We start from the raw sequence: 23174 nt of genomic DNA, 5'->3' as shown, positions 1-23174 counted from the left end.
GGCAATGAAAACATGAAACTGGTGATTAAAATATTACAAACGGCCACATTATCTTGTAATGTCTTTTAGTTTAAAAAATATAGTTTTACATCTTTAAGCACACTCTCCTCCCTGTTATAAGTTTGTTGGGAAATCATTAGAAAAGAAAAATCTGTATATATGTATATAACATTTCGATTTAAAATATTTCCGTGGTAAGAACTGTCGGTTTCGACCTGCATATTTGGGGCATCCCATTATAAAAATATAAAAATAAGAGAAAAGAAATTCGTCTCCATTTACACCCACAGTCACATTTACAACAAACTGTAAGTGATTCGTGTAGGATATCGTGACATCTAAAAGTCTTAGTAATTTCTACAGCTTGTGATTGCTACACTTGAACTGAATAAATGGAGACTGACTATGTTTTGTATGTTACTGTCGGCGATATTAGAAATTCTCTCTCTCTCTCTCTCTCTCTCTCTCTCTTTCTCTCAATGGATGAATAAGTAATATAAACATATATAAATAAATCCATCACCGGTGAACTTAGTCAACTGCATCACAAGGCAAAATTCATTATAGGAATCACAGGAGTGTATCAGTGGAATCACACCACAACTAAACAGTCGAATCGCCTGGCGGGAAGTCATTAGTGGAATCATATGAATCATATGAGATTAAAAGTCATCAGTGAAGTGACATGGGAAGTCACGCGTAGAACCACATGAGCTTCCACCAGTAAAACGACATGAAGTTCCACCAGTAGAACGACATGAAGTTCCACCAGTAGAGCTACATGAGGTTCCACCAGTAGAACCACATGAAGTTCCACAAGTAGAACTACATGATGTTCCACCAGTAGAACGACATGAAGTTCCACCAGTAGAACACACGAGGATCCACCAGTAGAACCACATGAAGTTCCACCAGTAGAAACACATGAAGATCCACCAGTAGAACCACATGAAGTTCCACCAGTAGAACACACGAGGATCCACCAGTAGAACACATGAAGTTCCACCAGTAGAACCACATGAAAATCCACCAGTAGAACCACATGAAAATCCACCAGTAGAACTACACGAGGATCCACCAGTAGAACCACATGAAAATCCACCAGTAGAACCACATGAAGTTCCACCAGTAGAACCACACGAGGATCCAGCAGTAGAACCACATGAAAATCCACCAGTAGAACCACACGAGGATCCACCAGTAGAACCACATGAAGTTCCACCAGTAGAACCACATGAAGTTCCACCAGTAGAACCACACGAGGATCCAACAGTAGAACCACATGAAAATCCACCAGTAGAACCACATGAAAATCCACCAGTAGAACTACACGAGGATCCACCAGTAGAACCACATGAAAATCCACCAGTAGAACCACATGAAAATCCACCAGTAGAACCACACGAGGATCCACCAGTAGAACACATGAAGTTCCACCAGTAGAACCACATGAAAATCCACCAGTAGAACCACATGAAAATCCACCAGTAGAACTACACGAGGATCCACCAGTAGAACCACATGAAAATCCACCAGTAGAACCACATGAAGTTCCACCAGTAGAACCACACGAGGATCCAGCAGTAGAACCACATGAAAATCCACCAGTAGAACCACACGAGGATCCACCAGTAGAACCACATGAAGTTCCACCAGTAGAACCACATGAAGTTCCACCAGTAGAACCACACGAGGATCCAACAGTAGAACCACATGAAAATCCACCAGTAGAACCACATGAAAATCCACCAGTAGAACTACACGAGGATCCACCAGTAGAACCACATGAAAATCCACCAGTAGAACCACATGAAAATCCACCAGTAGAACCACACGAGGATCCACCAGTAGAAACACACGAGGATCCACCAGTAGAACCACATGAAAATCCACCAGTAGAACCACATGAAGTTCCACCAGTAGAACCACACGAGGATCCACCAGTAGAACCACATGAAAATCCACCAGTAGAACCACATGAAAATCCACCAGTAGAACCACACGAGGATCCACCAGTAGAAACACACGAGGATCCACCAGTAGAACCACATGAAAATCCACCAGTAGAACCACATGAGAATCCGTCAGTGGGATCAAACGAGAATCCATCAGCAGAATCACATGAGAATCCAGCAGCAGAATCGGTGTGAGAAATCATCAGTGGGAAGTCAGTTTACTGCGGTGAGCGTCGCCTGCCAGCCGTCTGATGTTACGGTTTCGCCTGAAAAAATAACAACAAAAACCACTTTTAAAAATCACAGACCCAGACACATACAGACACAGGCACAGACACAACACAATTAAGCGGCATCTCTACACCCTTCTCTCCTCCACTCATCCATGCAGTAATTGTAGTGATTGAATGCATAAAGCAGATCAGCATATGGTGATAGTGGGTGTGATGGTGGTGGTGTATGTGTATGTGTGTGTGTGTGTGTGTGTGTGTGTCTGTGTGTCTGTGTGTGTCTGTGTGTGTTTGTCTGTCTGTGTGTGTTGGTGGTGTATGCAAGATGTGTGTGTGTGTGTGTGTGTGTGTGTGTCTGTGTGTGTGTGTGTCTGTCTGTCTGTCTGTGTGTGCCAGTCGAGCGAGTGAGTGTTTATATGTGTGTGCGCGCACGCACGTGTGTGTTTGTGTGTGTGCCTCTGTGTGTGTGTGTGTGTGTGTGTGCGCGCGCGAGCGCAAGCGTGAGCGTGTGCGTGTATGTTTATACATCAGCGCCGGCTCGCCGTGTACATACGTTACGTGTGTTTCGTGGGATGCGCGCATATTATATCCTTTAGCTTTGTTGTCACAGATACAGAGATCGAGAAGAATTAGGGAGATCCAGACACACTAACCTACGCCAACCCCGGAGAAAGACTCCCGACGTCCCGGACCTTCAGCGTCCCTGCCTGCTCCAGCAGTAGCGGTGAAAGACACTGGACGGCAGTCTGTGACACAGCTCTCTCAGAAGTCCAGTGGACGACCGGCCGCGGTCCTTTTCAGGCCTGGTCCGCATTCCACTGAGTGACCCAGGTGTCGTAAGTCCACCCGAGTGATGAGAGGAAAGTCCACCAGGGTGAGGTAAAAGTCCAACAGAGTCAGGGTGAAATCTTCGGCTAGAGTCAGGAGAGAGTCCACTTGTTTCCGAGAAGCGTCGTGCGTTCACAGCTGCTGCCATGAGCACCGCCAGCCAAGCAAAAAGTGTCTTCGGCACGGCAGTCTTCATCATCTGTGATGAACGTTCAAGTGCTTTGCATTAATCGTCAGCAAGAACTGAAACTTACCTTTTACTTAACTTACTCTCTCTCTCTCTCTCTCTCTCTCTCTCTCTCACACACACACACACACACACACACACACACACACACACACACACACAGAGAAAGAGAGAGAGAGAGAGGTACAATATCTGACCCCTTTAAAATAAATCCCGTGTCATGGAGCTTATTGTATTAATTTGATTTAACTCCCCGCCATTTCTTTTTATGTGTCTTAACCCTTTCACCGCCAAGCTCGCATTTATGCACAGGCGTGGTAGGGGACCCATGTCACTGAAAGGTGACCATTCATTGGTCTGTTATCCATGAACCTACTGCTCTTAATGTTCGGTGGTAGGATAGGCCATATTTTCTATACTTTGCAGGGGGAATCCCCAGCTATTCTTAGCCACTGTCTTTTCTGTGTTTATACCACAACGGAATTTTTTTTTTTACTCTAAATTGACTGGCGGTGAAAGGGTTAAACTAGTGGAAAAGTTCACTCCCAAGGCTTGGAGATGTCAAGGACAGGAACAAGATACCGGACTTGACTGTTGTGAGTCTGCCCTCCGGAATCTGACCTTCTCTTCTGTTTTACCGTTACTTCGATCACTATGGTACTGAAACACCATCACATGAACCATGTGAGTTCTTACACATAAAAAAGATTATCTCTAAATCCCACCCACACACATTTGTTGTTGTTGTTGTTGTTTTCTACATATGATTTTTTGCCGGTTTTCGTTCACAGTTATTTTGCCGACCGTGTTTCGCTTTTGTTGTTCAGTCCGCATGCTTCCAAGCCTCCTTGAAACTTGAAACTGAAACATTGTCTGCCGTATTACACAGTATGATGTACTGAATGAACTACAAATGTAGACTAACCCGAAATTCCGTCGTCAAGCCGATCGACAGCTATTCATAGAAACGAGGGGGGAAAACGAAAAACAACAACAACCAACATCTGTAACAAAGGCTGGTGTATAACAGTCTATAATGATATATATATATATATATATACTACACACACACACACACACACACACACACACACACACACATATAAAGTGACAAAATCATAGTACAGATAACGATACTATAAGATACATTCTAATATTTATGATGAAAACGAAAACGCAAGTGTGAAAAACAAAATACCTGCTGCACATTACAAACACAGTGAAAAAATCAAGAGAAGAAAATGCCGTTAGACTGGTCCGCCCTTGCTGTGTTGTTGTCTGTTTGCCGTGACACCAGCACACTGTGGTGGTGTGGGATTAGCCCGTTGCAAAATACGAGGAAGGAAGAGACAACCAACTGGGAAGGGGGAGGGATAGTTAATGGGACGGAGGAGGAAACACGCACGAACACACACACACACACACACACACATATATATATAGAGAGAGAGAGAGAGACAGAGACAGAGAGGGGGAGGGGAGGGGGGGGGAATCAGCCACTTAATAAAAGTAATTCCATGGTGTGTTTTCTTGGCTTCACTGATCAATGATTACATCTCTCTCTCTCTCTCTCTCTCTCTCTCTCTCTCTCTCTCTCTCTCTCTCTCTCTCTCTGTGTGTGTGTGTGTGTGTGTGTGTGTGTGTGTGTGTGTGTTTCTCTCTCTCTCTCCCTTCCCCAACAGACACGCACGCATGAAAGCACAAACATACCCACACTCATATATACACACACATTGAGGAGGAGGAGGGGAGACGCAGAGACAGATATTATAGAATGAGGGCAAGAGACCAGGGACTGACAGACACAGACTATGTCACAGTTAAACACTGCAGGTAGAGATCTTCTCAGTGAGGTAGTTAGAGAGCGGTCGTTCATAGACTGCCTGTATCATCAAGTTAACACAACAGTCTAGCAAAATGAATGACTGAGCTGTCTTGGGGTGTGGTCGGTGGACGAGCGTGTAACAGTCGTGCTCTGTGTGACGCAAAGTCCCCCGCTGACACTGAGCACAAGGACTTGGGGCAGGAACAGGACGCAGAGAGGGAGATCCGGCTTAAACCCGCTTCCTCTTTGTGCAGACGTTTTTTTCTTGGAAGAGAACGAAGACAAAGCGAAAAAGAACTAAAAGGAATTAAAATCATCGATGTGCAGCACAAAAGTTATCAGCTGTTTGCAGAGGACCCTGGTCGGTTCAGAATTAACCCCTTGACGGCTGATGATGAGTATGCTTGTCAGCAAAGGGCGGGTTGTCAACTGACTCAAAGAGATATGACTGAATCAAAAGGTCACGTCAGTCGCCATTATTTTTCTGGACTTCTTCTTGGGATTGCATTACCTTTACTCAGTAAAACTAATGACATCACTAAAACTGAGTACGCAAGCACCTCAAATTCATGTCCCAAACTGATTTCGTTTCACTTCTGAAGGGTCAGGAGTAAAGGGGTTAAAGTAGACAATTTCATTCGAGCGATCTTTCGATTCTGTTGATTCAACAACATAGCCAAATATATAAACTTTTCAAAAATCAAAGGTATTCTGGGCAGAAGTCTTTATTTGATGTTTTTCAGCAGTCCTTCATCAAGAGCTGACCAGCCAAGTGTTCTACGCTGGACCAGATAATTACTGATGACAAACATAGACAAAAGTTGTTGGGAAAAATGTATCCGGCAATAACTGGTTCAGTGTCAGCACTGTAAGTATAGCATTTTTTGTGGTGAAGTTGAAAAATGAAATAGGAATTCAATTTCATACGATCCATCTCATTGAAAACGATATAACATTGATGTAAATTCATATATTCCCTGGGCTTAAACCAGCAATAATAACTAAGTAACGGTATTTATACAAAGGTCAAAGACAACTGCGCATAACAATAAAAGTGTGTTTCAAAAAGCTGACGTTGTTCTGTTAAAGGGTCAAAACTGTGTGAACTGTGCCTACAAATAAATGTGTAACTGTTTCACTAAAAAGCTGACGTTGTTCTTATGTCACTGATGACACACTGTGACTTGGCAAAACTGAGGCTCTGGTCCAGTCCGCACCGTTGTCTGCACGGTCTCCTGTAACGGTTCCATGATATACAAGGAGACCAACGCCAGGACGGATCTGCACAGAAAGCCCAGCACTCTGCGGACTGAGGTTCCGAGTACTGAACCAATACAACATCCAGCTGTCAACCACTGCAGCTGAAAATGTACAAGACAGTTGTTTTATCTCCAGCCTGCTCTATGGTCAGTTGTGAGACGCTGGAATTTGTACAGGAGACACATCCACGGCAGGCTTCTCATCAGTGCCACATGCGCGGCAACCTGGCGGCGGCATAATCCCCGGACTGGACAGAGCAGACTGGGGCCACAAGCATCGAATCCACTATCATCATTAAAGCCCAGCTTCGTAGGAAAGGCCACATCATCCGAATCAGTGGATGACTCCACAATCCCCACTGATGCAGCTCCTCCATAGCGGACTGTGCATTGCCAAACGAAAGTGAGGAAGGTTCCAGAAACGCTTTGAATACTGCGTAAAGGCCAACAATGCACGTCATGGTATTCAGTGGAATCCCCCACCCCCACACCCAAACCGGATGGCGTGCTCTGAAAGCACACGGCAGCTTTGAGAACAACCGCCGTAAACAGTATCGCTGAGGCCAGCAAGAGGAGATAGGCAGCAGCAGCGATGCCCCAAAAGCCTGGACCGCAATTCCCCTGGCCTCACGGCACTGCGGACGCCCATGCAGACAGTGCCAAAACTGGGGCTCCATGATACTCATTTGCGAGTTCACATCAAACGAGAATGACTCAGACGCACATGAGTGTCTTTGGCGGGCATGACGGACGACCAAGATATAAATGTGATGTAAAGAGAAAGGCGTCGAATAAGGAAGAGGAAAAAAAGATATTGGAAAAAAAAGTTTGATAAAGACGGGCTCGTCCTGGAATCGAACGAGAGGAAAAAACTTACAACAACAATTAAAAATTAAAATTAAAATAAAAAATTGACGGGCTCGTCCGGGATTCGAACCCGGGACCTCTCGCACCCAAAGCGAGAATCATACCCCTAGACCAACGAGCCGCCGATAGCAAACTCGAAGTAAATACAAAAGATATTTTGTAAAAATAAGGTCCGCAACTGTGATTTCAATGTTCTTGTCCACCCCAAATCTTTCCGTGTGACATGTTATTGCTACAGTACATCTGGTTAACTGAAATCTAAAATCAAAAGCCATGAATTCCTTTCCTTTCACTGTTGAAGCTGTTTTTTTTCCAGTATTCTCCCTTGGGTAGCATGACTATACTCCACAACTAAGAAAGTTTGGACTTTCGATGACCACGTCACGAGAAATAATAAATTATTGTTACCATGACTACTACTATTTCAAATGATATCGCTACCCTGATAATATCACCAATAGAATCAGGAGTTATTTATTTACGCATGCATTTATTTACTTTATTTATTTCAGCCCTAAAATGGCCCTTTTGCGGTCGCCAGGGCTTTTAGCAACATGACTGAATTATCTATTTTTACCGGAACCAAACGGCGATTTAGTACTTGTGCATTGGTGAAGTATAACAATCACACGCTGGCTGCTGATGAAAGAAGTACTGAAAGTAGAGAACCATATTGACTTGATACCGGTGTCTCTCTTCTGTCGTATGTGTGCGAGCGTAAATCTTCGATTGTTTTAGCGTCTTTGCAGAATATCTTCAGTGGGTGTTCCAGCGATGTCGACCGTCGAGGAACTTAAAGCCAAAGTGGCCGATTTAGAAAAGAAGTTGGCCAATGCATTGCAGAGACCAGCCCCTAACAGGGGTAAAATAGCTGAAATGAGTTCTGAAGTTGTTGATTCCAACCCGTACAGGTGAGACAGGCTTATTTAAGTTGAATACAAGATACTAAGATAAGACTGTACCAGGTACCTGAACATTTTCATTTAAATAATCCACATGTGTCTGCTTGTTTTTTCCACGGTTGTCGAAGATTGAGTAGTGCTTTAATGCTTCCATATGGAATAAGGCCATCCAGAAAACTGCCCATGGTGCTATACAAAATACGTACATAATACATTATCAATGTTACACACACACACCAAAATGTAACTCTCTCTCTCTCTCTCTCAAACACGCGAACATTTCCCCACTAATCCGATAAAGGAATCACAATATACAAGATTATGACAGATAATGCACCACCAAACATAAATAAACAAATTTTCTGTAAATTCATTGAGGACCCCCCCCCCTCCCTGCCGCCACACACACACACACACCCCTCCCATCCCCAAAGTCCATATCCCAATCCCAAGAACTGACTTGTTCAAATCCAGTCTGGTATACTCAGGTGCCACCCAATGTAACTCACTCCCAGAAACAATTAAACAACACCATTGCCCAGCCACCTTAAAAAAAAATTACCTTTCCCACCTTATGCATATAGTGTTGTGTAAACTGCTCACTGATTTTAATGATACTGTTTGTCACATGTGTACAGTTGAATGAGAACCTCCCTCACCCTCCATCTCCCATTCTGGTCTGTGGTGCGGTGTGTGTGTTGTGTGTGTTTGTTTCTTTCATTTTGTTCATTTTTCCCTATGCATTTTACTAACACCATGCTTGTACCTGTATGTGGATATGTGTGTGTGTGTGTGTGTGTTCCTTTTTTTCTTTTCTTTTTTTTCCTTTTGTATTTAATTATTTTGTTTTGTTTTTCCACTCTGTTATGTATTTCTACTAACACCATGCTTTATTTTTGTTTAGTATTGTGCAGTGTAGACTCTATTCAGGGCAGGGACTGGATGTAAAAAAGCACACCAGTGCTTTTCTATTATCCTCAAAAAAAAGAATTTGTCTTGTCTTGTCTTGTCTTGTCTCATACACACACACACACACACACACAGTGACACACACACATGAACACACATGATCGCATACACACATTTTTTTTTTATACTATATATATATATACTTCTAAAAGTTTGTTTTTACTGGTTTGTGAGCCAGTACAGTTTTTGCATTATTTTGTTTCAGTCGTCTTATGGCCCTGAAAAGGATGGGAATAGTTGACAACTATGAGGTATACAAAGTGGTTTTGTGTGTCTGTGTGTGTTCATGTACAAGTGTATTAAAGTGTGTACCTGTCCATACGTTAATCCCAGTATTTATGGGTTTTCTTGACATTGCATATTTAAATTAATTAATCCCAGTATTTATGGGTTTTCTTGATATTGCGTATTTGAATTTTTACGTATTTTATATATAAATTTTGATGATTAATATATCTTTTCTTTTCTTTTTTTTTTTTTTTTTTTTTTTTTTTTGTTCATGTGATTTTGTTATGAAGATAAAGGTATAAAATGAATGTGAGGTAGGTAAGTAAGCAGACAGCTTGTTTAGTTGCATGAACTCAGAATTAGATAGATTTTAACACACACACACACACACACACACACACACACACACACACACACACAGATGTAGTATCAATATTTATTAATCTCATGTATATGTATATTTCACTTTTTTGCCCTCCAGAGAATCCGTGACTTCACTGTGGCTGTTGTGGGTGTTGGTGGTGTGGGAAGTGTGACTGCTGAGATGCTGACCAGATGTGGAATAGGAAAGGTGATTTTTTTTTTAAACTATGTTTTATATAATAACATTGACAATATATATTTTTTGTAATCAGTAGGAAGATATGGCCCCTCCCATTTTTCAGTGCAAACTCTGAACTAAAGATTTCATCCAACACATTATGAAGCAGTGGCCTACTGGTAGAATACTTGACTAGAAAGTGATCGAGTTTCCCAGGTTCAGTTTCCCCCTCACCACACCCCCAAACCTCAACCTGAACAGACTTTGAGAAACTGTGGTCTGAGTGCTATTCTTTCATATGAAATGACTTACCAATCCTACTGGATGTAAAATAACCCACAGTAACAACAAACAAGAAACTTGTCTTTAGCAAAATTCTGTAGGTAAATCCAGTGATAGAAAAAGAAGCACATTTGCAGACAGGTAAAAAAAAAAAAAAAGTGTCATTACACTGTGGTGATGCACTCTCTATGGGGAGTGTGTGAGTGTGTGAATGCATTGCTCCCATGTGTTTATGCTTTATCAAAAATGCCACTGTATTTATGTTTGTATGATTTCCGATTGATTTTTGTAACCTTGATGTACTATCCCCCTCAATATTCCTTGTGACCCCAGTACACTTGGTAAGGAGGATGTATTCCATTCTATTTCTAATGAATCTAACAATACTGAAAAGTTTATTGATGTTATACCATGTCAGTGACTGCTGTTTCAGACTACGACAAAGTTGAGTTGGCCAAGGTAATGTATAAAATTTAATACTGACATCTTTTTCTGTGATTTACCATGTCAGCGACTGCTGTTTCAGCTGCTGCTGTTTGACTACGACAAGGTGGAGCTGGCCAACATGAACCGCCTGTTCTACCAGCCACACCAGGCAGGCATGAGTAAAGTGGAGGCTGCCGAGAGAACACTTAGGTAAGGCCAGCCACCTTTGTGCAGCAGTGGTTGCCTGTGCTTGTTGGACAGTATGTAGGGTTGGGGCGTTGTTTTGCTGAGAAAACACTCCAAGGAGTCATCCCAGTATAAAGTGGTAGCTCTCTGTGCTTTGTATACATTAATTTTGGCCTTTCATGACAGGAAAAAAAATGTGTATTTGCAAAATGCTGGATGCGCACCATTTGTGTGTTGTAGGTGTTGGGTTGTGTTTGTGTGCTATGTTGTGTTTTGTGTGTGCAATGTGTGTCCGTGTTAACTTTTGAAGTTGGCATTTTCTCAGCTGTTACAAGTGGCATAGTAAACCAGACTTGGTAGGCATTGGTGGTATAAAAGTGTAAGTCCCATACTGTACAATCCATGTGTCTAAGAATGTGCATTAGTTTTGTAAAATTGTCTATGAGGACATTTGTATGACTAAGAACTTTGAGTTTTATTCATCCACTTTATGATGATATGATAGGCAGGATGGCATTTTATGGGCTGCTACAAGTGTCATTGGAAACCAAACTCAGTAGGATGGTAGCAGTGACTAAGAACTTTGAATTCTTTTATCTGCTTTTTAAAGTGTAATGTATGTTTATTATGTAAATGCTTTTTGTTGTTAGATGCACATGACCTTTTATGTATTGTGACACTGGCACACTCAGTCAGACACACACATGCATGCACATACAAATACCCATACACCATAACATACATACATTCACATATATACATAATATATATGTGCATGTGCATGGGTGTATACATTCACATGCGCAGACAGAGATTCACTGATGTGACTTGTTTCAATTTCTGCTCAAAACACTTTCTGTACGACCACTGGAAATCAGACCCATGCAATAAAAGATATGAGAAGTCAAGTCGAAGGATGTAAAAGAATTGTGCCAGACAGCAAGCATTGACTAACACTTTACAAAGCAAAGCATGAATGTAAAAACCACACAAAGGAAGGAAGCATTCACATTATTCCATCTGCATGTAATCAGTGTCACTGCTGCCAACCACCATTATTATGCACTGTGCTTTTTGTCTCTGCACAGTCGTTTCCAATCTGTATCCAGTGAAAACAAAACCTAAGCTGAGAGGTTTAAAAAAAATTGAGGTAAAAGTCTAGTCTGTTGAATTTAACTAAATAATAAAACAGTTTATATACCAGTAACAGCAACAGACAATTCCAGTATTTAGCTGTTTTTGTCACACTTTGTTTGACGTGCAGTGGGTAGATTGCAGAGTATCAAGGTTGGTAAGTGACAAGGGTTTAAAGATAGAATGTCATCATTAAATAATATTTTACTTGTCCATTTTTTCATTAAGTCCTCCCTGTTCACTTCCATTTTTAGTTGTTGTTTTTTTATGTTAAGAAACTGTTTCATTTGTCACTGTACTTTTCATTTCAGTTTCAGTTTCAATTTTAAAGGGATATCAAAATGTACAAACTGATCCATACATGCTGCACCATATCTGCTTTAAATAAAAATTAAAACAAAAAGAAAATATGTGATTCTCAGCTCCTTTTTTTCATATCTTATTGTGTGCAGTATTATAAGCAAAAAGGATTTTATTTTGTTTCAACAATTATATAGTATGTTTGATTATATGTACATGTACCCATGCGTTTGTGTGCATATTGTCATCTGTATGCACACTGTGGTTTGGGTTTGTTTTTTTTCTCACAGAGAGATCAACCCTGATGTGGAATTTGAAGTATACAACTACAACATCACCACTACAGACAACTTTGACCATTTCCAGAGCAGAATCAAGTTAGTCAGTGTACTACTTAACAAGACTCTGGGTCACTGTCTCGTTCTGTCATTCAGTATCTTTTTGGATTCAGAACTGCAGCTGTAGAGAGACAGAGACAGAAAGAGTGGAGTGTGCTTAAGATTTTGTGCGAAAATGTTCATTCCATGTATCAAAATATTGACATCATGTTCTGTAGAATTTCTTGCTATCTATATGTATTCACAGAGAAACAAAACAATCTGTGGATATGTCATATTTGAATGGGGTTGAAGTGGCAATATTAGCCATTATTCATAACTGTCACCAACACTCTTTATGTATATATATGTATATATATATATATAACTGTTGTCTTTAAACATTATGTTTGTATGATTACAACATGAATTTCACCTTATTTTGAAAGATGCCTTTACTGTATCATAGTACTAATGGGTATCTGAATGCAGTTTATTTTTCTACTTATACGATTTTTTGGTATATATAAAAGGGAAAGAATTAAACAGGAAAGGGAGTTAGCTGGTGTTTTCATACTTAAAAAAATTACAATTTATCTCTCTGTCAGTCTATCTGTCTGTCTGCTGCCTGCCTCAGGTTCTGTCTGTCTGTCCTTTCTATCTCTCTATCTCTCTCTCTCTCTCTCTCTCTCTCTCTCTCTCTCTCTCTCTTCCTCCTTCCTTCCATCTCAGTCTCCTCTCAAGCTCTCCTCTCCCTCCTCTCCCTCCCCTCCTACCCCCTTTCTTGTAACTCCCCCCCCTCCTCCACAACCTCAACACTCCCCCTCCCCCCTCCCTTTGTTGTCCCCCAGCCCTTCTCACTACACAGTCTGTCCTCATTCTACAGACAGGGGCCCCTCTCAATCTCCTCCCTGCTCCCCTCCCACTCCCCACTCCCCTTCCAGCCCCCTTCCATCTCTCCTCCCACGGAATTCTCTTCTCCCCGCTCTGTCCTCCCCAGCCCTTCTCACTACACAGTCTGTCTTCATCCCACAGACAGGGGGCCCTGAAAGGGGGCGGCCCCGTGGACCTGGTGCTGAGCTGTGTGGACAACTTTGAGGCCCGCATGGCCATCAACATGGTGAGTCCTGTTGTGTCTTTTTGAATCATGTTGTGATTGTTCAGTCATATTGCAACACACATCAAACAGCTTGTGTATGTGTCTGACATTTGTTGTTTACTTTGGAGATGGTTGATAAACAGTTGGACAGAAGAATAAGGGATTATATTTATGCTTAATTATTGAAATGAGGCTAATAAACACCTGACATTTTGAAAATGGAAAGGATGCACTTCATCTTGATTGTCTCTGGGACAGTCTGAAAATTCAACCTTTCCCATTTCTCTTCACAGCTGTTGCCATGAAAATATGCAAGCAACATGTAGCTGAGAATGATGCATTTGTCCTTTTCTTGGCCCAGAAACCTAGATGATTATGATTAGAAGGTATACCTGCCTTTTTGTATGTGTAGCCATGCAGATCGGATGAGAATGTGCAGCATTAGAGTGACTTGTGAAGGTAGTCTTGCAGACCATGGAATTACGGTAAAAGAGTTCTTGGGACCCCCAAGATTTTTCACTTATCCGAAGCCCTGAGACAAGAGAAGATGGCATCATGGCATTAGACGAAATTTCTAAGTCAGATCAAAATGGCGGCACAAGCTGGGGTCAAATAATGAAATAAAATGAGGATGTTGTGCTGTCATTGCCAGCTCCCTGAGGACTGGCACAGGGATAGTGACAGAACAAGCCCAGGTTGTGGCTGGAGAGGGCATCAGGCAGCATTTCTGTGTCAGCCTGGACTAATTTGTATGTATGTCTTTTTATCGCAATATCATCAAACATCACTTCATGGTCAGTTTGCACTTAAAAACTCTATTCATATTGTCTTGTAGTTGTACTTACCTCTGTCACAAGCAATTTCTCCTTGTGAAATTCAGGCTGATTTCCTTGGATGAATGTGTTGCCACTGTGCAGTGCCACCTTTTTTTTCTTTTTTTTCCTTTTCTTCTATTTTTTCTGTCCTGCATTTGTTTCCCTTTTCAAGGTTTTTTTTTTTAAGAATTGTGCCATGGATTATTACTTTTTAGAAGTTATGTTAGTATTTGCTGTAAATAGCATCTCAGTTTACTGTCTTGTCTTGTATGGTTTTGTTGTGTATTTTTGTGTTTTATTTTACCTGTAGAAAATTCTAGTGAACACAGTGCTTTCTTTTTTTTTTTTTTTTTTCTTTTCTTTTTTTTTTGTAATTTCTTGAAATAAAAGGAGAAAGGAAACCCATTTTCTCAGGTTGAAGTGTGTTTTATCATTGCTCCTTGTCTTCCAGGCTTGCAACGAGTGTGGCCAGAAGTGGTTTGAGTCTGGTGTCAGTGAGAATGCTGTGACAGGTCACATACAGTTCCTTATCCCTGGAGAAACGGCCTGTTTTGCTGTGAGTGTGCCGCTGCTCTTTTTCTGTAATCACCTTTCTGGTGCCAAAGCTGAAGCTGATGTTTGAAAAATAAAAAGCTCTTTTAGTTTTATTTAATTTTTGGTATGTTATCACTTTTGATTGCTTGTTCAGTAAATTGATTTATTTGTTATTCTGTTTGTTTTGGTGTTGTTGTTTTTTATTAATGGGTCTGTTCGTTCATAACACATACCATTTAAATGGTATGTCTGTGTTCACAAATCTTGTGGTTGGGACCATATTTATATGGAATGATAGACACAGATTAAGTTGAGAAGATGAATGAAATATTGTTCAAGCCATATCAAAAGTGTTTACCCTTTTAGAAGTTTTATGACATATAGTAACATTTTTTAACAAGTACTATACATTACTACTGAGGTGGCGTGTCTCCAAGAAGATGTGTTTAGTTTATTGATTTATTTGTTATTCTGGTTGTTTGATTTATCATTGTATTTGTATGTTCATTACACACTGACATTGCAGCAACATGTATGTGTAGAGGAACCTTGTGGTTGGGACCTTATTCACATGTTTCAGTGTGCTCCCCCTCTGGTGGTGGCATCCAAGGTAGACGAGAAGACGCTGAAGCGTGACGGTGTGTGTGCGGCCAGTCTCCCCACCACCATGGGCATCGTGGCTGGCTTCCTGGTGCAGAACACACTCAAGTGAGACACTTTCTTTCTTACTTATACCACCCATCATGCCCTCTGGCATGCAGAGCAGCAACAATGTTTCTTTTTCTGTAACAAAGATTCTTTTTATGGGATTGAGTTGTTAGCCCAGTGCCCAAGCCCCCAACCTGGAGGACCAGTGGACTGCACTTTGTCCGGCCTCTATCCTTTTACCTGTCTGGCTTTGGTGGCCCTGCCAGGAGTATAAGCTCTTACCGACATAGTTCTAGTGAATCCCTCAGGTATGCAAGCCCCCTCCCCCCCTCCGTCTCCCCCTCCTCCCACCACAACAAAGTGGCAGTTCTTTGGGTACCTGTTTACAGGTGGGCAAATATGATGCAAGGGAGACACTGGCATCTGTGGACTGTGGGTGGGACTGTTGGGGAGTGGTGATTTTCTGAAGTTAAGGGGATTGCTTTGAGAAGTGCTTTAGCAGAGTCATTTAGGTGTTTGCTGGACTTCCAATCCAGTGCTCACAAGTAATCAGAGTTCAAGGTCCTGTTTCAGTATGGTGTTGTGTCCTTTGGAAAGGCACTTTTATCCACATTTTCTCACTCGAACCAGGTGTGAATGGGTTCCTGACTTCAGTTAGGGAAGATTAGAATGGCAGGAGAGGACTGGGTCCCACCTTTCTAGACAAATCGTGGATATGAATTCAGTGCCTTAGTGGCCATGAAAGGCTGGAAGAGATTTAATCTTTTTTTAATCTTTGTGACGTACAAGCCAGTCAGGTCACTGGTGAGGAGGTGCAGTGAAAGCTTCTTCATTTGGAGTTGGGGGTGGGAGGGGTTTGGTTTCTTCTTAGGGGGATGTGGACTCCTTTTTTATGATGCTTGTCCTCCTTCAGAGAGAGTGTGTCTCATCTCAGAATGGGACTGGCCTTCTCAGAGGTGAACCACAGGCTTCCCATCAAAATTGAAAGATGACATGTTACTTTCATGGAAAGGCTGGGCTTTCTTCACCAGAGGGGGACAGGGATGCTGGGTTGAAGAGATGCTCCGGGAGGTATGTGAGGTGGGGGGGAGGGGGGGAATAACAGGGAAGAGGAAGGTAAGTAGATAGCTTGATTTTGATGGAATATCTGTCTGTATGTATTTATAACTGAAGTTGGAAGTAAGTGAAGATAAGGTATTATTCTCTCTCTCTTTCTGCCTGTCTTTCTCTCTCTCGCTCTTTCTCTCTTGTAATCTCCTCTGTCTCTCTCCCAGTGTTCAGCTGAAATTTAAAACAGTTTTAATCTTTTTATTGTCACAGAATGGCATTGTTTGAAGTGGGGGTGATAACGTACGCACTCACACAGTTTCTATAATTGTTTTTATCAAAATATCCAATTAAGTCCACTTTTTCAATTTTTTTTTCTCCAGTTGTCTGCATTTCTCTCACACAGAAGCTTTGGTGGGTGTATGTATGGGGAGGATGGTTGTGCGACAGGTACTTGCTGGGCTTTGGGGATGTGTCCTACTACCTGGGCTACAACGCCATGCAGGACTTCTTTCCCCAGATGGCGCTCAAACCCAATCCTCAGTGTGATGACCTCAACTGCCAGAAACGGCAAGCAGAGTTTCAGGTCAGCAGTCTCTTCAGGCTTCTCTTGGGTCATCATCCTTCCCTTCATCTGTGTGTGTGTGTGTGGTGTGTGTGTGTGTATAATTACCTACATCTGTCTATACTTTTTTTTCAGAATAAAAAAAAAACAACATTTTTATAATGGTTATTCAGTATAGGTTTGTGTTCATAAAATATCAACATTTTTAATTCAGTTTTTGTTACACACACATATATGCACTTCTTCTCCATCATCTTCTTCTTTTCCATTTACTCTGTGAAGAGTCATTAGGGTGCCACATGGAAGAACTGTTCGCCAAATTCCTCCAGGTCTGTCTGTTGTGTGTGAAATCCTTGGCTTCTGCCAATGTTTTTTTTTGTTTTTTTTTTTTAGATTTTACATCCATTCTTTATTATCTTCAGTCAGTCGTGTTTTTTGTTCTGTCTTCCTGTCTGTGTCCCACACACACACACACAAAATTAGGAGGGAAGTCAGACATGAATAGAACAAAGTTCATCCAAACTATCTGTTTCATGTATTGTTTCATATACTTTCAAGGCCCAGAACATACACACATACATGCGTAAAAAAGATATAATTTGGATTTTGCTGTTATCAGATTTGTCAAAATGTGTACCAGAAAAAAAAAATCTTTTCTGACTGTCAAATACAAAAACGAAAGAAAATAATGACTGAAAGAGTCTGTAGTCATTCTTCTGACAGAACAAATGAAGAAGGGGGGAAAAAAGCAAAAAACAGTGAAATATTGTTAGATAATGTATGTAGTTTGTAAACTACAGAGCTACTGTTGTCAGTGTCCTTCCATAAGAAATTTATGTGGTGTGGTTGTACAAGGAAAAAATCCTGACACTCAATTTCTCCTGCAATTGCTTATGCTCTCAACCATATCCTTTTTTTTTTTTATATGAAACATATGTTATCGTCTGGAAACCATGTAAAAACCAATATATGTGTGCTTGCATGTATGTATAAGCACACAGCATGCACACACACACACACACACACACACACACACACACACACACACACACACACACACACACTTTGTTTCTCTCTCTCTCTCTTGTGTCTCTCTCACTCACACACATCCACACTCTCTGTGGGTTGGGTTGAATCAGTTTCTCCTATTTTAGTAATAGTGTGAATCACATGGTATAATTGTGTGTTCCTGTTATACTTATTCCTTCAGTTCAACACCATGAATGAGACAGCTGACAAATCTACTGGGGCAAAAAGTCAAATCATGCTAGTCATAACAAGTAGTTCTCTCCCTTAGACCTTTTCCACAAACTTTTTCTCTTTTTTTTTTTTTTTTTTTTTTTTCCTAAATCATTGCTTCATCATGTGTACTGAAAAACACTGATACTTCTTTTTTCACAACAGTTGTTTCTTCCCCCCCCCCCCCCCCCCCCAAAAAAAAAAACCAAAACAAAACCAAAAAACAAAAAAAAAAACAAGCATTCATTGTTTTGGCACATGATGCCAGACTGTTGGCCCTCTCCCAGTGACTTCAGTTCCCTCCCTCCACACGCACATACATACATACACCTCCTCACATACACCCATCACCCAGTCTTAAAAAGATAAAGAAATAAATAAGACATATACGAATATGTAAAGGATTGAAATTCCCATTTCTCACTCTTTTTATATATGTACATGAATCTTTGTAGTACAAAGTCATTTTATGATGACAGGAGAGTTGTATACCTGCACTTGATTCTCTCCACTGTCAGGTTGCTGTTTTTCTGTTGTAAAATGATGTGTAAAACTGTTGCAGGCCAGTGAAGCTGCCAGACCCAAAGAGGAGAAAGTGGTGGTGGAGGAGGAGATAGTACATGCCGACAATGAGTGGGGTGAGTGTTGTTTCATGGTCAGTTCAGCAGTGGTGCAACAAAATGCGCAAGAGGAGCGGCACAGAGCTCAGTTAAGATGGTGGTGGGGTTAGGGAGAGGGGGTGGAGTGAGTGATGATGAAAATAACCAGGAAGTGTGGGTGAAGAGTGGGCAGGAGGGCAGGAGGGGATGGTAAGGATGGGAGGGGTTGGAAGTGACAAAAGGGAGAGATGGTTGGATATTTTGTTTGTTCGTCTGTCAGTTTTTTCCCTCTTTACTGTTGTTTTTAAATATATAGAAAAATTTCTTTTATATGTCTGTGTCATTTTATGTGATTTCTTTGAATATTTCAACTTGTAATATCTCTTGAGAGGTGATTTTTTTTGTTTTGTTTTTGTTTTGTTTTGTCTTTTTAATACTTTTGTTTTTCAGTATATAACGTGTTCTCAGGACATTTCTCAAATATACCTGTGTCAGTGTAATTTTATGTGATTTCTTTGAATACTTAAACATGCACATGTTTGTTGAAAAAAGAATGCCTATTTTATGTTTGTATTGTGTGATATAACAGTGTATTGTACATGACCCAGTGCACATACGCTCACATACACTTATACACATGCATACACAGAGGTACTTTTTTTATCAAGCAAGATTTTGTATAGATATATTCTTTCATGTATCAGCCACACATAGCCATTGAGGTGATGTCATGGGTTTTTTTTATGTATTAGCCATACACAGCCATTTAGGTCATGTCATAATATTTACTCTATTCTTTCATATATGGGCCACTCACAGCCATTTGGTTGGTGTCATATGTACTCTGTTCTTTCATGTGTCGACCACACACAGCCATTGAGGTGGTGTCGGAGACGACAGCAGAAGAGCTGGCAGCAGCAGAGGGGGATCAGCCAGAGCTCGCCAAGGGACTGCGAGTGGCCTACACCACCCCTGCCCCAAAACAGGTGACATTCAGGGACATTCCCCATACCCACACCTCCACATGGCTTGCACCATATCCTACATGGACCCCTGCAGGGATAAGTTAATCTTGCACACACCTCCCACACCTCTGTAGAAATAAGGTTTATCTTACACACACCTCCCATGAGGACCCAAGCAGCAATAAGTTTATCTTAAACACATTGCCCACACCCTGTGGAAATGATTTAATCCTAGACAAACCTCCCACAGCCTGACATGGATAAAGTAACCTTACACATCTCTCCACAGCTTAAACCACATCCCACACCCAAGCAGAAATAAGTCAATTGTACACACACCTCTACACTGCTAGTACTGTGTTCCACATCTAAACAGGAATAAGTCAATCTTATACACCCTTATTCACAGCTAACACTCCATTCCTCAACCAAGCAGATGTTGGACCAGCTCCTCGACAATACAACACAATATTTTGCAAACATTGAAATGCAAAACATGTTTACATATTACAAAGAAATATTCTGCACAGAAACCAACAATAGATTATTATATATTTTCAGGAAATACTTTGCAGATAAACATGAAAAAAAAAAATGAAAAAAAACCCATCATCATTTGTTTTAAAAATTTTAAGATAGGTGAAATATGAATAAAGTGTTTAACAATATGTCCATGATGATAATTGTACAGGGGAAGGTATTTTTCTTTTGGTGGTTGTGGAGTTTTAGGTGTTCTCAAATCTGCTTTATAAGATAAGGGTTTGGGTGGGGTTTTTTCAAATTTGATGTGGAAACTGAAGGAGCAATTTCTGAAGCGGATGTTGTATATACAGGATGGAGACCAGGATGGCACAGTGCAGGATGGTGGTCAGAGTTTGGACGACCTGATGAAACAGATGCAGAGCTTGTGATGGGACCTGGACGTTGGTCGTAATGCATCAAACCTCCACCACCACCACCACTTTTGTCATCACGTACACAATGGAACTACAGCATCGCCGTCATTTTATTTATTTGGCTGTTGGTTGAACAGTCTGCATGAGACAGTTTTCTTCAGGCTTAGTTTTCTTCTCTTCATGCTACCTAACAGAAGCACTTGTTGCAGAACCCGCTTTCTTCATGAAGCCCAGTCACCAGAGACATCTGGTGTCAGGGTAAATGATGATTTGTTTTGAATACTCTGAATACAGAGTATGGCTGCCTAAATGGTGGGGTCATATGTGTAAAAAGCCCACTCAAACATCAAGTGAACATGGAAATTGCAAGAGAAAAAGAAGAATGCAGTTGAAAATCAATTGAAATCAGTTGAAATGTTTCTTGTCTTTAGATATTGAACAAAAAGGAAGAAGATATGGAGACTGCACAAATCTACGGTTGTTAAATTAGTTGAGTATTTGTCTCATGTGACTGTTTGTTATTCATTGTTTTTTGGCTGTTTGCATCTTTGTGTGTCTCTGATGGCATCAGGGCTTTTGGATGGCTCAGACTGTCCTGAAATCAACAGTCTTGTTTTGTCAGAAGATCAAGTAATGTTGCTAATTGCCCAGAAGACTACAAATGAGCTGTTTCAGAGCTGGGGTTTTTTTGTGGGTTTTTCTTCTTTTTTTCTTTCTTTTTTTTTTTTTGTCAGCAAAATTGTAAGACTGGTGTGAAAGAAGGTAAGAGATAAAACAAAAGGGAAGGTGGGAATAGGGGTCAGTTCAACATAGTAATTAGTGAAAGCTGAGGCAAGAGGCTTTGTGTATCTGTGGGAAATGAGGAAGCATGATCCTGCTGCACTGTTTCAACAAGTGTACTTTTGCAGATAAACTGTTGTGTTCAGCTGGTCATCATTATGTACATTATTTCTTTGTTGTTTTTTTGAAAATTATTTTACATATGTTGAGTGATGTAACATTTTTTGTTGTCTGTGTGTCATATTCACAGAAGAGGGTATACATGTGCATGCTGTTCGTCTTTGTGCATGTGTGTGCAGTTTGCTCAGCTTTCCATATTCAGTTTTGAGAAACTGCGCAAAACAGTAATCATGGTTTTCAGTAGGGATCGGTACATTGGAATGGTTCTTTTGCCATTGTGTATGTGTGCACCATTGCTCAGTTTTCTATAAATTTTCGAGCAACTGCACAAAACCTGTCTTTTGTTAGTGATGGATGTATTGGAATGGTTCTTTTGCTAATATATTAAAGGAGTTCTTGCTTATTGGTGTTTTGGAATGGTTCAGGGGGAAAATGTGAAATATTTTCAAAAACTATATTTAAAAAATGAATAAAGAAAGAAGAAAACATGCCAAATTGGTACAATGGAAGAAAAAAAAGAGTCCAGTTTTACCTTTTTCAGGTAACACAGGGTCTGAGTCTGGCACTGCTGGTGAGGAAAAAGTGTCCAGTTGTTTGAGATGTTGGTCACATGAGTATGTAGATGTACTGAATGTAAGCGTTCCATCAGCACAGCTGTCTTCAGTATAAGATGCATACAGTTGTCTTCAGAAAAAGATGCATACAGCTACCTTCAGTATAAGATGCATAGCGCGGTCTTCAGTATAGGATGCATACAGCTGTTTTCATTTCAAGATGCATACCGCTGTCTTCAGTAAAAGATGCATACCACTGTCTTCAGTATAAGATGCGTACAGTTGTCTTCAGTTTAAGATGCATATAGCTCTCTGCAGTTTAAGATGCATGTTGCATGTCCACAGTACTGAAAAAAAAAAGCTTAGTGTGTTGATGTAAGAAGAATGATTTTTCTTTTCTTTCTCTCTGTTTTTTGTTGTTGTTTTTTTGTTTTTTGTTTTTTTGTTTGTTTGTTTTGTTTTTGAAAGAGGAAGAGGGCGAAGAGTAGGGTTTTTAAGGAAGGAAACCAAACAGAATAAACCATACTGCAACATGATGCCCTCTCAGCAGCTGACATTAGGCTGGTCAATGCTGAATAAATTTCAAGAGAATGAATTTTGGGGTGAGGGTGGGGGTGGTGATTGTTTTTGTTATTGTTGCAGAATCTCTTGGATTGATAGTTTGACACCTGTTCAGTCTGTCTGTAAATGTTGTTCAGTGCCATTCCCAAATATGTGTCCATTAATTGATTTAGTTTAGTTTTTGGCTTTGATTCTCAGTAATAAACAGGTAAAGAATCCATCCACATGCATTCTTGTTGATGGTAATAAGAAGAGTTGTAAGCCTTATCTAAGTACTATAGTGACAGTTTTATTTGAAATAAAAGAAAAACTAGCT

General features: G+C 40.7%; 1 protein-coding gene, 1 long non-coding RNA gene and 1 other non-coding gene across 3 annotated transcripts; 1 reads left to right on the top strand and 2 right to left on the bottom strand.

The window, feature by feature from the left end:
* Window positions 1-2063: 2063 nt before the first annotated feature.
* Window positions 2064-4492, bottom strand: LOC143293421 (uncharacterized). The gene is made up of 3 exons (XR_013056774.1): window positions 4399-4492; window positions 2839-3212; window positions 2064-2221 (listed from the first exon to the last, which is right to left on the bottom strand). It is a non-coding gene; the product is annotated as an uncharacterized LOC143293421 (long non-coding RNA).
* Window positions 4493-7200: 2708 nt separating this feature from the next.
* On the bottom strand, window positions 7201-7272 carry Trnap-ugg (transfer RNA proline (anticodon UGG)). Its single transcript has one exon. It is a non-coding gene; the product is annotated as a tRNA-Pro (tRNA).
* Window positions 7273-7728: 456 nt separating this feature from the next.
* Window positions 7729-23075, top strand: LOC143286787 (ubiquitin-like modifier-activating enzyme 5). The gene is made up of 12 exons (XM_076594573.1): window positions 7729-8062; window positions 9228-9273; window positions 9732-9821; window positions 10600-10709; window positions 12410-12496; window positions 13472-13556; window positions 14802-14906; window positions 15465-15592; window positions 17030-17165; window positions 18946-19021; window positions 19856-19968; window positions 20781-23075. Exons 1-12 carry the CDS (start codon window positions 7926-7928, stop codon window positions 20856-20858), a joined length of 1191 nt encoding a protein of 396 aa, XP_076450688.1. The 5' UTR covers window positions 7729-7925; the 3' UTR covers window positions 20859-23075.
* The last annotated feature ends 99 nt before the right edge of the window (window positions 23076-23174 follow it).

The sequence above is a fragment of the Babylonia areolata genome, chromosome 1 (genome assembly GCF_041734735.1).
Source record: "Babylonia areolata isolate BAREFJ2019XMU chromosome 1, ASM4173473v1, whole genome shotgun sequence".
NCBI lineage: Eukaryota > Metazoa > Mollusca > Gastropoda > Neogastropoda > Buccinidae > Babylonia > Babylonia areolata.
The sequence above is the reverse complement of the archived record's forward strand: the minus strand, read 5'-3'. Positions and strand labels throughout refer to the sequence as shown.

Coding starts and splice junctions, on each gene's coding strand:
- LOC143286787 (XM_076594573.1), top strand. CDS start 7,926: ATGTCGACCGTCGAGGAACTTAAAGCCAAAGTGGCCGATTTAGAAAAG. Junction 15,593..17,029: donor CTGGTGCAGAACACACTCAA/GTGAGACACTTT, acceptor GTTGTGCGACAG/GTACTTGCTGGGCTTTGGGG. Junction 19,969..20,780: donor CCACCCCTGCCCCAAAACAG/GTGACATTCAGG, acceptor TTGTATATACAG/GATGGAGACCAGGATGGCAC.